The following is a 14,850-nucleotide window of genomic DNA, read 5'->3' as shown; positions in this document are numbered from 1 at the left end:
TCTAGTCCTGACCTTTAAATCACAAGTGAAAACTTTTATAATAAGACAGAGATGCTTTCTGGGCTGGTTATTAGGCCAGTAATGAGGCTCGTGTTTTCTTCATATAATGCTGTATTTCTCTCAAGGAAGAAGCTGTTTAAATTATGGTCCTGATTTCAGAGAGAAATGAAACAATTTGAGCAGTGTAAGAAAGGCTGTTCAGCATTTAAGATTTACTTTTGAAATAATTATTGCTCAAAAATAATTTGCTCCCTGTTTGTTATCTCTCTGTTTTTAGAGCCTATCAAGAAAGAAGATTTCTTTCACAACTTATCCAGAAGTTTATCTCTGTGCTGAAATCAGTCCCACTTTCTGGTAACTATCTTCCTTTTCTCAGCTCATTTGTGAAGTTAGTATTCAGATGCCCATCTGTTATTTATATTTAGTCTAAAAACTGCTCTCCAAATGATTTTAAATTATATTGACAAGGGGTTATGTCCTTCCCTTTTCAAGTATGCTACCAGTCTGAGTATTGTGACTGCCTTAGAAATTCATATCATTTAAGGGCACCAGCATGGTTATTGAAATGTTAATTTATTTAGCAACTCTTTTTGGAGCTTCCTTATAACACACAGGTTTTGAACAAGGTTTCGGGACATGTTGAACAAGATAGTCACAGACCCTATCCACGTGGCATTTATAATTTGGTACTGAATAATGTTTTCAAGCCATATCAAATACTGTTTAGGAGGGGAAGAGGAGAATTATTTTGAGATATGAGCTGCAAGATGAAATGGGAAGTATTTTCCTCCGTCGTGGTCCCCATTTATTATGAAACAAATAGAAGTATATGCTGTGTGGAGTATAAACTTCAAAATATATCATGATTATCCACTGTATATAGATACATATATGTGTGTGTATATGAGTATGAGCTCGATGTACCGAGAGGATCTAACTACATTTTGCTGGGTTGGCAAGACTGACATAAGCATCTAGTGAGTGCAAATAGGGTATTGTTTACTTAATAAAAATATGTGTATGCTATGTATAATATCTCATTGGTTGTTAATATTTTATTTTCTAACTGAAATATAATCTAAGAACAGTTCAATAGGTGTACCATATTTATATGCACCAGAGATTATACCATACATATGGATCAGAGAGTGTAGCTTTGTTTAAAATACAACAATATGTACTTATAAATGTTGACTTTCCCCAAGTAATAGTTTACAACTGGAAGTCACACCTGTAATTCAGTGAGGAATAGATAATAATGCTACAGATGCCAATTTATGGTGCCAGATTTGGGGTATAATATTACTACCAGTATTAGTATAAAGAAAAAATTGTCATGTGCTTATAATCTGTCACCTAATTTTTATATATTTAAATCTTTCAGGTAAGCACCATGAACCTGGAAAGAGGACTTAGATTTGGTTTCCTTGATACAAATAATAATAATGAAAACCAGTAATGTATAATAATTAGTGTCAGGTAGGGAATCTCCTGGCCTACAGTGTAGGTCTTGGCACTTCCTCTACCGTGGGCCGAGGTCCAGTCTCTGGTCAGGGAACTAAGACCCTGCAAGCCATGCGGTGTGGCAGCGCCCCAGCACCTCGCATCCTCAGAAAGTTGATGGCATCTAGAAAGATTTGAAAGTCAAGAAAATATAACAGTATAGGGCCTGCAGAAATTTTAATGACTAACAAAGCACTAAATGTTGCCATTGTTATAATATATTGTCAGAAAACAAAATTTCTTAGATTGATCTTGAGCTTTAATCAGAATTTATTAACTTGCTGGCAAAGGAAACAACAGAGATGAAAATAGTGTGCCAGTTTACAAAGGGCACAAAACCAGATGGATTATATAGTTAGAAAACAGAAAACTAATTTTTAAAAGATTGTATGTAGTTTTGTTTTGCAAGGTTATCGCAAGCAACTGTCCACATCAATTGTTATAAAGGAAATCTGTGTAGGATGATTTGAAATGTCAGGGCTACTATCAAAAGAAGGAAAAAACACAGTACACATCAAAAGCAAGTGATAAGAATTTATTGGTGTCCAAAATTGGAATAACAGGGCTTCAGCTCTGAACAGCATGTCTCGTAGGGCCAATTAGTGTAAAAATATACCACTTTATCCACCAGAACTCAGAAATTGAGTGCCAGGCATCATGTTCTAATTTTAAATAGGCCATTTCCAGTAATTTTCTCAAGCTATAAATAAAAATATGAAATACAGATTTTGCTCATTTTTAAATTTTGGACAAAATTATTTTCCTTTGCCAGTAATAAGAACAGAAGATACAACCGAGGACCAGTTTGAACGGATTTAATTTAGAAGTCACTCATTTAAATTCTTTAGTTTTAGGAACTGTATGACCTAGGCTGTGTCTCAGAAAACTGGATTCCAGTTCTAACCAGCCCAAAATCAAGTCATTTTCCTCTGGTCCTCAGTTTCTCACCTATAAGATGAAGAGCTAGTAAGATGTTTTCTGAGATCTTTTCTAGCTGTGAAGTTCTATAGTTATGTTATTTTAGGGTTTGAATTATGGGCATATGTTACTTACAAAAGTATTCATGTTCTTCCTTCACATAAAGCCTTCTATTTGCCTGTCTACAACAAATAAATAAGTAGATTTAAATAAATTCAAATAAAGCATTTGTAGGACACCTTCTATAGGTCTAGCACTGGGTTATTCACTGCTGGGAGTCCTTAGACTAGGGACCCTAAATTTTTCTCCTTTTCAACTGAAACGATCTTGGCAGGATGGTTTCAGCTGGTAAAATAGCAGAACATTTTCTGACATTAGGAAAAAAAGAAATTTGTACTCTGAAAGTATATCATGTCACAAAGTTGTACTTATTTTAAAAATGAAAATGTTCTTAAAAATAAACACTTTAAAAATATGTTTGCAGGTCTGATTTTTAAAATGTATTTCTGATGCAAGCTACATTTTTCATTTTCTCCTACTTATAAAGCTTAATGTAAGTGTAAGGCCTGCCCTTTTTGAAAATATGTGAGGTCTGTACTCTGAATCATAGTCCAATTCTGATGAATGAGATAAATAACCTTGTTTAAATAACTAAATAACTGCCAGTTTTAAGATATAGTACCATAGAATGACCTAAGTAAGAAAGTTTTAACATGTTTTCTCTCTTATGTTTAGATCCTGTCACTATGGACAAAGTTCATTACTGTGAAAGATTTATTGAACTTATGATTGATCTAGAGGTAAGAAGTGTGCAGTGATTTTTCTGTTACATAATCATTAAGGAAGCTGATGATTATATATTGAAGATTAAACCCATGACTATATATGAAATATTTCTTTTATCACCTCAAACTGGCCTTAGTTTGTTTGTACCTATTTCAAGTGTCTTAGAGAGAAGAAAGTCAAAAGTGATTGACTCTTGAAGTTTCAGATGACTGTCAAAGGGCTGTGTTTGTATTAAAAACCTTATTTAGTAGGATTTTGTTTGAAAACTACTGGCCAAGATAGAATCTGAGATTTTTTCCCAGTGCTGTACTTTGTTTAGAAACATTACCACTGAGTGTATCTGCAGCATGGACTAGACCCTTTGCTTTGTGCAGTGTCTTTTGAGGGGCTGAGGGTACTCTGTATGTGATTAACACTCCTGCACTGAGTATCAGTGGAGTTCGCCGCCTGCTGGGAGAGCATGCAGACTTATTGCTGCGGTGATTATTTTCCCTAGGCCCTACTCCCGACAAGACGCTGGTTTAATACCATCCTGGATGACTCCCACGTTTTGGTTCACTGTTACCTTTCCAATCTTGTTCGTAGAGAAGAGGATGGCCATCTTTTTTCCCAGGTAAGCATTGGTGTATCTGAATACACTTACTGTTTTCATTTCTAAGTTGATATTTTTCTTCCTTCGCCATGCAACTGGGAGTACCAGGGCATGGCACGAGTAAACTTTTGCTAAATATTTAGTTGAATGATGTAAATTCCAAATTAGTCATTTTAAAGTGAAACCAAGTCTTGATATACAAAGTGGATGCCTTCTCATGTAGGTGACCTCTATTAATGTTATATCATCATCTTTTTTTCTTTTCCAAATACTCATTTTATTAATTAAACAGTAAAACAAGCATTATTAAATTTGAGGGAGATGGTTAATTCACATAAAACTTGTTAATATGTGATGTTATTGGACTAAATTATGCCTGATATAGTTGCACATGCTCATATATTTTGATTCTGTGGACTATAAATAGATGATAAGCATTAATTTCAAGCGAAGTGATTTAATGTCATTCAATATTAGCAAAGAGCCTACTATCATGGCTCTCTTTCCATGAGATGATAGTGACGGGGCGGCTGGTAAAGTGGACGCGTGTGTATGCACTGCCTTGAGTTGACAGGCAGGCGCACTTTGTTTACTGCTTTGTGCAGGAAGACAGAGTAGTAGGGTTTCCCATTTCCGATAATGTCATCCAGAAGAAAAGTCTTCTAACAAACTTCTAACACTTGCCTTTGGTGTGGTCACAGCTGGAGATAAAATTTTCGTATATATTTACATTCTCTCCTAAAAACTCTAATCTGGTGTCTGTGAGCATTCCTTTTTTCCTATTCTCATACTAAATTTTACCCAGTGACTGGTTGCATGTAGATACATTAGATAATCCTAATATCGGGGAGGGGGAATAAATTGGGAGATTGGGATTGACATATACACACTACTGTGTATAACTAATAAAAGCTTACTATATAGCACAGAAAACTCTGCCTAGTACTCTGTTATGACCTATTTGGGAAAAGCATCTAAAAAAGAGTGAATGTATGTATATGTATAACTGATCTACTTTGCTGTATAGCCAAAACTAACACAACATTGTAAATCAACCATACTCCGATAAAACTTAATTTAAAAAAATCCTAATATCTGATCTGCTATAGGTTAGAATTGAGAATAATAAAAATGGGGGGCAGATGCAGCCCCCAATTCTGTTGATGCTGCCATCACAGGGGGAAAGGAGGCCTTCAGCAGTCGCAGGAACTAAGCCAGAGAAAGGGCTTGATGGCCCTGGAGACTGACGAGAGGAACGGATAACTTAGCCTTTCCTCCTACCTTGCTATTTTTTTCTCAATATAGAGAAGAGTTTCGCTAATTGAGAATTGCAAAATTCTCATCAGAAAATTCTGAGTGGCATAAACCCTCAGGAGTTCCCTCTAATTGTATGGGTCTATATATTTACAGTGATGTAGAAAGATTTTTTTTTTTATTAAAATGATTGACCTCCTTTGATTAGTTCCTTAATGTTTCTTTAGTATTGGGGTTGCAGTTTTAAGTTCTTCCCTGTAGAAGTAGACCAAATATATGAGATAAACTTAACAGTTATTCACAGTGTATACTTTATTCTCACCTAAATAAAACATTTGTACATGTTCTGAAATGTTTGTTGTAGTGTTTACATTCCAAAGCTTTTTGGTACCTCTAAGAAGGTGTGTGGACTTATTTATTATTTTTAATAGTGTCTGTTTTTGCCTTCTTGCTCTCATGTTTGCAGTTTGTTAATTTAAATGTATCTTTTCAGCTTTTGGACATGCTTAAGTTCTATACTGGTTTTGAGATTAATGACCAGACTGGAAACGCTCTGACAGAGAATGAGATGACAACTATTCACTATGATAGAATTACTTCTCTCCAGGTAAGTGAAATGCATTATAGCCTTTGCATCTGTTCCATGAAGTTGTGTCATAAATAATTTAGGTTTTATATAGTACAACTAGGAAAGGTACTTTTTTAATAGTATGCTCATCTTGAATTTTTAAAATATTGCTAATTCTGATGGATTTATGAAAAAGAAAGGTTTCTGTTGTAGTCCTCAGTCTTGAGAATCAGTATATTGATATTTGACAGTCAAAAAATATTAGTTATTGGGCAAATTTGGTGCATTTAAATATCAACTTTATTTTATGAAAGAGTATTTCAACTTGGCAAAGTATGTGTGCATACTTCATACATTTTAAAGATAAAGACATGTAATGGTACTGAAATTTACCAGTGCAGCTCAGATATGCCCTCAGAGTATCTTTGTTTTTATTACTGAGCTCACTTTGCTCTTGAACTCCATTTCCTCTGGTGGCAGAAAGAGACTTTTATTTCTCAATTTAAAGTAATTAAGGTCCTAACCTTTTAAAGAGTCTTGCCGGGAGGAGGGCAGGAAACGTGTAAAGACGCAGCCAAACTGAAGTTCAGATTATCTTTCACCGTCACGTCCCCTGTCTCTCAAGGTCATTGCTCTTCCTGCACGCAGTCCCACCTCAGATATCTTCTCCTGCTTTTCTCAGAGAGTTAGTGTTTGTTCCTCTGCCTCTGCCCTTGAAGTGACCATGGCTGGTGTGGTCTGTGCTGTTCTCTTGGCACCGGCAAGGCTCAACAGTTGGTCTCTTGGAGGCTGGTTGTCAGCCTACTGACAAGGTCCCAGTGCTTGATCTTGATGGTGCCGGAGTCCTCCTGGGAGCTGACTCCTTCATCTTCTAGCTTGGGGAGCTCGCTTGCAGGCTTGGTGCAGGGTCATTTTGCCATTGTCTGTGGTAATCTCATGGCAGGCCTTATCCATAACCTTGGCAACCTTCTGTGCAGTCCTCTATTGGGGACTAAAAATTTGTGGATCTTTTACCCTGGCATTAAGGAGGACTGGAGATGTGACCTCTCACGCGCTTAATCAAATCAGCATAATGCTGCCCTGTTTTCTTGCAGTTTACCCTGTGTTGACTGGAAGTGTTACCCTGGGAGGGCCTCTCTTTGCTGAGTCTCAAAGTCAAGCATGCACACTAAGCTGTAGGCCCCTCCCTCAGATAACCTCTTCAGTGGGAGTGGCCCTTGAGACTTTCTTTTAGTTTTGTTAAGCGAGTTCTTTATTTTATTTATTTATTTTTTAAGCCAGTTCTTAATAGTAAAGTGTTTTGTTTTTTGTCTTTTCCTGTCAGTGAAGCTGGGCTTCCTGGGTCTTATGTATATTCAAAATGTGACTTTAGAAATCAAAAACTGAACATTGACTCTGGTTTTACACTCTTGCTAGAACAATTCTGTTTTCTTTTCCCATTGTATTTAGTGCTTTTGAACAAGGCAGAGGTCACATTTGAGAAGCGTATAAGAAAGAGAAGTGCATTAATATTTTTTAAAAATACTTTTTCTGTTGTGCAGTAAGTTGTTATATGTAGGCATTAATTTTTTTTTTCCTGTTCTTTTCTAGAGAGCTGCTTTTGCACATTTCCCTGAACTCTATGATTTTGCTCTCTCAAATGTGGCAGAAGTAGATACTCGGGAATCCTTGGTCAAGTTTTTTGGACCTCTTAGGTAAGGCAGTATGAAAGGACGACTGTATTTTAATTTTCTTTATTTTCTTTTAGTTATTTTTGCACTGCTTTAGGTGATATTATTTGTTGCACTACTATTTATTGACAGTTAAAACTAGCTTCTCTCTAGCTTTTCTTACCATTGGGTCACTTAAATATAATTATACATCTCTCTTTTTTATAAAATTTACATTTTTATCTTAAAAATTTTTTTTCTTTGTCATATCTTTCTTTTTTATATTTTTTATAACTTATACAGTTTTCCTAGGTCATCAGGTTTGAACCTAAGTAATTGGTTGTCTGATTTCTGAGCCCTAATTTTTTTTTCTTTGAGGAGTAATTGACATAAAACATTATATTAGTTTCATATGTATAATGTAATGATTTAATATTTATATTTATTGTGAAATTAATCACTGCAAGTGTAGATAGCATTCATCTTCATGCATGTAGAACGTTTTTGGTCTTGTAATGAGGACTCAGTTAAAATATGAATTCTTCCCAAATTGATCTATAGATATAAGTGTGTTCCAGTCAAAATCTCAGCAGGAAATTTTATAGAAATTGCTAAGCTTTCTCTAAAACTAGTATGGAAAGGCAAAGGAACTAAGATAGTCAAAACCATTTTTGAAAAAAACAAAGTTAGAGGATTTCCACTATCTAACTTCAGAACTTAAGGTAAATTCACAGTAATCAAGACATTCTGCTATTGAAAACAGGGTAGACATAGATTACTGAAAAAGAGTCGAGTGAAATAGACCACACATATATGATTAGTTGGTTTTTGACTCAGGTGACAAGTCAACTCAATGGGAAAAGGCTAATTTCAACAGTGGTGCCAGAACAACTGGACATCCATTTGCAAACTATGAAACTGGACCAATTCCTCATATCATATACACAGATTAACTCAAAATAAATCATAGACTTAAATATCACAATTAAAACTTAACAAGAGGTATAGGAGAAAATCTTTGTCATTGTGCTTTGTACAAAGTTTTCCATAGATACCAAAGCACAGTCCATAAAGGAAAAAGATTGATAATCGGACTTGGTCAAAATTTCAAACTTCCATTTGAAAGACATCGTTAAGAGGATGAAAAGAGAAGCCCCATACTGGGAGAAAATACTGGCTAAATTCGTATCTGATAACGGATTAGTATCCAGACGTCTTAGAACTCAGTAACAAGAAAACAACTTAATGGCTGTAGATATGAGCAGATGCTTCACCAAAGAAGATAGTGTAGATTTTTCAGTGAGTCTATAGAAAAGTACTAGTATCATTTGGCATTATTAGTTATTAGGGAAAGACAAACTTAAATCAAAATGAGATACCATTACAGACCTATTAGAATCGTTTATAAAAGCAACAAGGTATTGACTCTTAACAAAAATGTGGAACAATTGCAGTTCTTATATATTGCTGATGAGAATTCTAAGTAGTCGTGCCACTTTGGAGAAAATTTGATAGTTGCTTACACAGTTTAGCATGCACTTACTGTGTGATCTAGTGTTCTCAGACATACCCAAAAGAAATGGAAACTTAGATTCACAGAAAAATCTGTCCAGAGATTTATATAGTAGCTGTATTCATAGTTGTCAAACTGTTATTTTCATTGAAGTGACAGGTTTGTTATTGTTCAGATTTTTGCTCTTATTCAAATCTGAATAACCATAGTTTGTCAGTCATTCTATCAAGTAAAAAGCGTGTGCAAAGTATGTACTTCCCGTTCTGTCACGCAGAATTTCTAAAAAATCAGATACTCGTTTCATCATGGACGTTTTTTAAATTGACTTAAAAAAAAAAATGACTGTGGCAGCAGGAATGCCATGATCACTTCTTACAGCGCTGAATGGTGCCACTTCCTTGATCCAGGCCACCAGTTTTACCCACCATCACATTTTCACTGTCACTGTACATGTAAAGACAGTGGGAAAAAGACTGAATAATGTCTTGGTATTGATATGAAAAAATGTCCTTAAAACCTCCCTGAAAAGATCTAGGGACTATGAGAGGTTTGTACAAGACTTTGAGAAGTCTGTATTAGAGGTTTAATATTCATATCTGATTTCATATATTTGTTTCTGTGTCATAGAATTATATTTTCTAGGTAAAACGTTTCAATCAGCTTGTAAAATTACTTTTCAAAAGTGAAGTTACAAGACAATATTCTGATCTCAGTATTTTTATTCTGCAGTTCCAATACCCTCCACCAGGTGGCATCATACCTCTGCTTGTTACCAACCCTTCCTAAAGCTGAAGACACAACTTTTGATAAAGAATTTCTTCTGGAATTGTTGGTAAATATTAGTGTTCCTCGAATTATACATGTTTTCCCTACCCTTTTGAATCATTCTTAAAGATGTAGGTTGGTAGAGATTTTTTTTCTGGGCTAAAACACTGGTAGATTCTTTGACCTGGTTTGGGTCATACCAGCATTTGACTCTGTCAGATTTCTTTCTCATCTCTTGGATCACTGTTTTCAAATCTCTTCCCTCTTAAACCTGCTTCCTGGTGTGGATTCATTCCATGCAGACATTTGTGAGCAACATCTGTGTCAAGCACCGGATTAAAGACCCTGGGGATATAGAGATGGCCGACAGCATTTCTGCCTTTAAGTGACCACAGTTTACATTCACACATACACACACACATGGGTAATACACATATGTGTTCATATCGTTTATCTGTTTATTTTTAATGTTATTACTTAAATATAGCATCTTGAATATTAAACCGTACCTTGATCACTAGAGAATTCATGAATGTTTAGAAATAGAGAAAATTATCACTTCCTCAGTCATTTTGGGAAATGAGTATTAGTTTGAGCATTAACTCAAGGTTTTTGTGAAGTTTTATTTTTTTTTTAGTACAGTTTTAGATTCATAGCAAACTTGAGGGGAATGGATATACCTTACTTTTTAAACTTCCATAAAATATTTCCTAAAGAGGATGATTATTTAACCATACCCTGCCATGAGTATCTAGGTTGTTTGCAGTGTTCACTGTTACAAATAATGGTGCAGTCCTAATATAGGCCTCTTTGTGCTCAGATGTGGACCTTTAGGAGCGGTACCTAGAAATGAAATCATTTGATTGAAGCATTTGCTTATTTAAAAAATAAAAGATGCAGCCTAACTCTCCTTCAGAAGCTGTATGTTCCCATCAACAGTGTGTCAAAGTCTGTCTCCTTAAGCTCTTTTCAGCATTGGATGTTGTGAGTTTCCCAGTTTTGCCAATCTCATGGGTTTTGTTTTTTTTTTAAAGCTTGTTTTAATTCTGTTTCCTGATTACTGTAAAATTGTGTTGTCTTTTGTATGTTTCAAACATATTTTTATACCTATATAAACTTATACTGCATGGAGGTATGTTGTATATACCTTTTTTTTACACATAATAATAGGCAAATGGTTTTGAGATATATTTCAAGCTAATGTAAGGTTTAAAACACAATTCCTTACTGTAAAGAGGAAGATGATATGCTTGCTTTGGGTAGTAACAGGAAACTTATTTGTAGCAGGTGTTTTAAGCCTGGTGACAGGTGCTTAATACCATTTGGAGAGAAATTCTTGGGAAGGGTTTAAAATTAACCAAGTATGGAAAATACTTTTTATCCATATATTCACTTGGATGCATTGTGTGTCTTGGGTCACTTTCTTTGCCTTCCTTCTTACAAGTCACTTTTCATTGTCTCTGACTGAAAGTGCTTTCTAAAAATTCCTTGTCCTATTTTCTGACAATGTAAAATCTTCTCTGGTAAGTCAGGTTTTGGAGATTAATAATAAATCCTTACTATAGAAAGAAATGAGGATTTTTCCAGTAACCTTTCTAATGGAAAATAGGTTTAAGTATAAAATTGGTCCTGTCTGTGCTTTTTAAGGTCTTACAGCTAAAATTTCATCCTTAAAATTTAAATAGTTATGCGAAAAGAAAACAGTTTTAAAAATTTATAGTGCTGTATCATTATCTTTCATTTTCTCCCTCTCTTAAAAGATTTTCACAGGCTTTGAATTCTAATAGCCAACCAAATTATGATTAAAAAGTTAGAATATGCATATTCTTTAGATGATAGTACAGTGTCTTCTTTTCTAAAACAATACTATCTTTACTGAAAAGGATGTGACACATTTTTCAAATATTATTTTAGCATCTCTTAACTAGGTAACAAACTTATTTCTGTATTTGAGATAGATCTCTAAAATATTAACAATGGAGGGATACATAGAGGTCATTAAGTCCAGCTCTCTCATTCTCATTTTACAAAGAAGACTGAAGCCAAGTTATTAATAAACTTACCCAGATTGTCTAACCAGTTAGTACAAGAGTGACAGCCATAACCTAGGACTTAGGGCCCCCGTTTTGTGCTTGTGGTAATGAGCGCTGTGTGCTATAGCTTATCTTTTTTAAGGTCTTGGCATGTGCCAGGCCCTTTGACACTGTTTTACAGGATTCCATTTCATTTTTATAGGCAACCTAAGAGGGGAGTTAATCTGTTTTACTGAAAAGGAAATTAAAATCAGGGAGTTTGCAGTAACTTGCCCAGCATCTACATAGCCCAGAAGTAGAGGTGCTGGGAGTTAAACTCAGATCTGCCGAATTCCAAAGTTCATCGCAATCAGTACCTCTTTCATATTTGATTTATGGAGAACATGGAAAAAGGAAGGAACATCTCTTGTTAAGTTTTATGAAAAATATGAAACTTCTCATTCCATACTTCATGGTGAATTTTTTAATAAGTTATTTTGATTAAAGAAAGATGTTTCTGACTTTGTTCCTAAACTTGTTTCTTTTAGGTATCTCGTCATGAGCGTCGAATTTCTCAGATTCAGCAGTTGAACCAGATGCCTTTGTATCCAACTGAGAAGATCATATGGGATGAAAATATTGTCCCAACTGAATACTATTCTGGGGAAGGTATGGTAATGAAGTACAGCATTCAGATGTAACATGAAAGTTAGTGTAGAAGTCATCATATGTACCTGAACGTACTTCTATTTGCTACATCAGTCAGTTTAGTTCAGTCGCTCAGTTGTATCCGACTCTTCGCTACCCCATGGACTGCAGCACTCCAGGCCTCCCTGTCCATTGCCTTCTCTCAGAGTTTACTCAAACTCATGTCCATTGAGTCAGTGATGTCATCCAACCATCTCATCCTCTGTCGTCTCCTTCTCCTGCCATCAATTTTTCCCAGCATCAGGGTCTTTTCAGATGAGTCAGTTCTTCGCATTAGATGACCAAAGTATTGGAGTTTCAGCTTCAGCATCAGTCCTTCCAATGAATATTCAGGACTGATCTCCTTTAGGATGGACTGGTTGGATCTCCTTGCAGTCCAAGGGATCCTCAAGAGTCTTCTCCAACACCACAATTCAAAAGCATCAACTCTTTGGTGCTCTCTTTCTTTATAGTCCAACTCTCACATCCATACATGACTACTGGCAAAACCATAGCTTTGACTAGACGGACCTTTGTTGGCAAAGTAATATCTCTGCATTTTAATATGCTGTCTAGGTTGGTCATAATATTTTTTTCTAAAGAACAAGCGTCTTTTAATTTCGGGGCTGCAGTCACCATCTGGAGTGATTTTGGAGCTCAAAAAAATAAAGTCTGTCACTGTTTCCATTGTTTCCCTATCTATTTGCCATAAAGTGATAGGACCAGATGCCATGATCTTTGTTTTCTGAATGTTGAGTTTTAAGCCAACTTTTTGATGCTCCTCTTTCACTTTCATCAAGAAGTTCTTTAGTTCTTTTTTGCTTTCTGCCATAAGGGTGGTGTCATCTGCATATCTGAGTTTATTGATATTTCTCCCAGCAATCTTGATTCTAGCTTGTGCTTCATCCAGCCCAGCGTTTCTCATGATGTAGTCTTCATACATTAGGGTAATTTTCTGGTATCCTCAAGTGCGACTGTAGAAGCTAGAAACTATTCAGTGTTTTGAATGCTTAGCATTAAGAATTTTTATTAAACTTAAGCATTCCCTAATGAATAGTGGGGTGTGTGTGTGTGTGTGTGTGTGTGTGTGTGTGTGCGTGCACGCGTGCATCATGCTATATAAAATGTGCCCATGAAGCTGTGTTTTAAGGAGACCGAATAATGCTGTAAGGGTAACTTTAGTTATGTCACTGTAAATGTATTTTGGGGTTCTTTTTTGACCTTTTAATGTCGGTGCTGAGTGCTTGGTTATTTATTATCCAAGGTAAATAGTGTTACATGAGGGTAATGGAAAGAATTGTATTCATAAATATTGTCAGAGAAGGGAAAGAACTCTAGGAGTAACATAAAGTCAATGCCTTATCCTTAAAGTCTATCAGAAAGGCAAAGGTTCAGAACACAGTGGTGATCACTGAAGACAGAGTTATATAATATAATATGCTGGTTCAGTTTCCTTGGTAAATTTGGTCATGGGCTCTGTTTTATGGTAGCATTATTTACTTTGAGATTTGCCAAATGTAAATTAGGTGGTAAGGAAAGAATCTTTTAGACCACTCATGTCAGTTCTTTTAAGTATCTTTAAGCACTGTTTAGAAGCACTGTTTGCATATGAGTCATAGATGTACCGGAGAAGGCAATGGCACCCCACTCCAGCACTCTTGCCTGGAGAATCCCAGGGAGGGGGGAGCCTGGTGGGCTGCCGTCTATGGGGTCACACAGAGTCGGACACGACTGAAGCAACTTAGCAGCAGCAGCAGCAGCAGCATAGATGTACAGACTGCATGTATTAATGAAATTCATCCTTTATTCCCAGTCTTACTATATGGCATTTGTTAACTTGGTTTCAGTTTCTGTATGGAAACAAAAATCAGACCTTTTCAAATATGCTCTATTTTAAACACTATTAAATTAGGTTCTTAACAAATTTGTGGTGCCTTTTTTTTATATATGTATATATATATAAAGCAGATGTCTGATTTAAAAAAAAAATTCAATATGGATGTTATTTTCCTTTTCAGGTTGTCTTGCTCTTCCCAAGTTGAATTTGCAGTTTTTGACTCTTCACGACTACCTCCTAAGGAACTTCAATCTCTTCCGCTTAGAATCAACTTATGAAATTAGGCAGGACATCGAGGATAGTGTCAGCAGAATGAAGCCATGGTTAGTAAATTGGTTCTACTTGCAACAAAGAGATGCAAACAATGGCTGACATACTTCTGTCAGAAACCTCGCACATGTATTTAGAAATAATACATCTGGTGAAGATGCACTTTCAAATATGAAATATTTATTCTTTGAGAAATTCTTTAAATAGAAAATATGTTTCTGGGTACTTAGGAGTGAGACTGAGGGAAAGGGAGGAGAGATCATTGCTCTGGGAGGTGGGGTGGGGTGGGAGTAAGTCGGGCGATAGTGAAAGGGTAAAGAGGGAAGGGGATGGGCTGGCCAGCAGGCGTGTACTAGGCAGGGCAGTTTAAGTCCTGGGAGAAGCTTATGATAAAGGGGTATTCTGTTACCCCAGCTGCAGTCAGCCTCTCTAAAGGACCTGGCAGGAGATGAGGGGCATAGCTCAACATTGCACAGAGCGGAATATTGGAAAATCT

At 35.9% G+C, this 14,850-nt stretch overlaps 1 protein-coding gene across 1 annotated transcript in view; it reads left to right on the top strand.

The window, feature by feature from the left end:
- The window catches only part of AQR (aquarius intron-binding spliceosomal factor), an 81,749-nt gene that overhangs the window by 22,421 nt on the left and 44,478 nt on the right, over positions 1-14,850 (top strand). The window contains exons 9-16 of the mRNA XM_052646387.1: positions 278-354; positions 3,157-3,221; positions 3,704-3,820; positions 5,547-5,660; positions 7,212-7,315; positions 9,513-9,615; positions 12,109-12,229; positions 14,266-14,407. Coding sequence (XP_052502347.1) covers positions 278-354; positions 3,157-3,221; positions 3,704-3,820; positions 5,547-5,660; positions 7,212-7,315; positions 9,513-9,615; positions 12,109-12,229; positions 14,266-14,407 — 843 coding nt within the window. The remainder of the gene's footprint in view (positions 1-277; positions 355-3,156; positions 3,222-3,703; positions 3,821-5,546; positions 5,661-7,211; positions 7,316-9,512; positions 9,616-12,108; positions 12,230-14,265; positions 14,408-14,850) is intronic.

The sequence above is a fragment of the Budorcas taxicolor genome, chromosome 10 (assembly GCF_023091745.1).
Source record: "Budorcas taxicolor isolate Tak-1 chromosome 10, Takin1.1, whole genome shotgun sequence".
Classification (NCBI taxonomy): domain Eukaryota; kingdom Metazoa; phylum Chordata; class Mammalia; order Artiodactyla; family Bovidae; genus Budorcas; species Budorcas taxicolor.
Note: the sequence above shows the minus strand (reverse complement) of the source record. Positions and strands in the feature narration are given on the sequence as shown.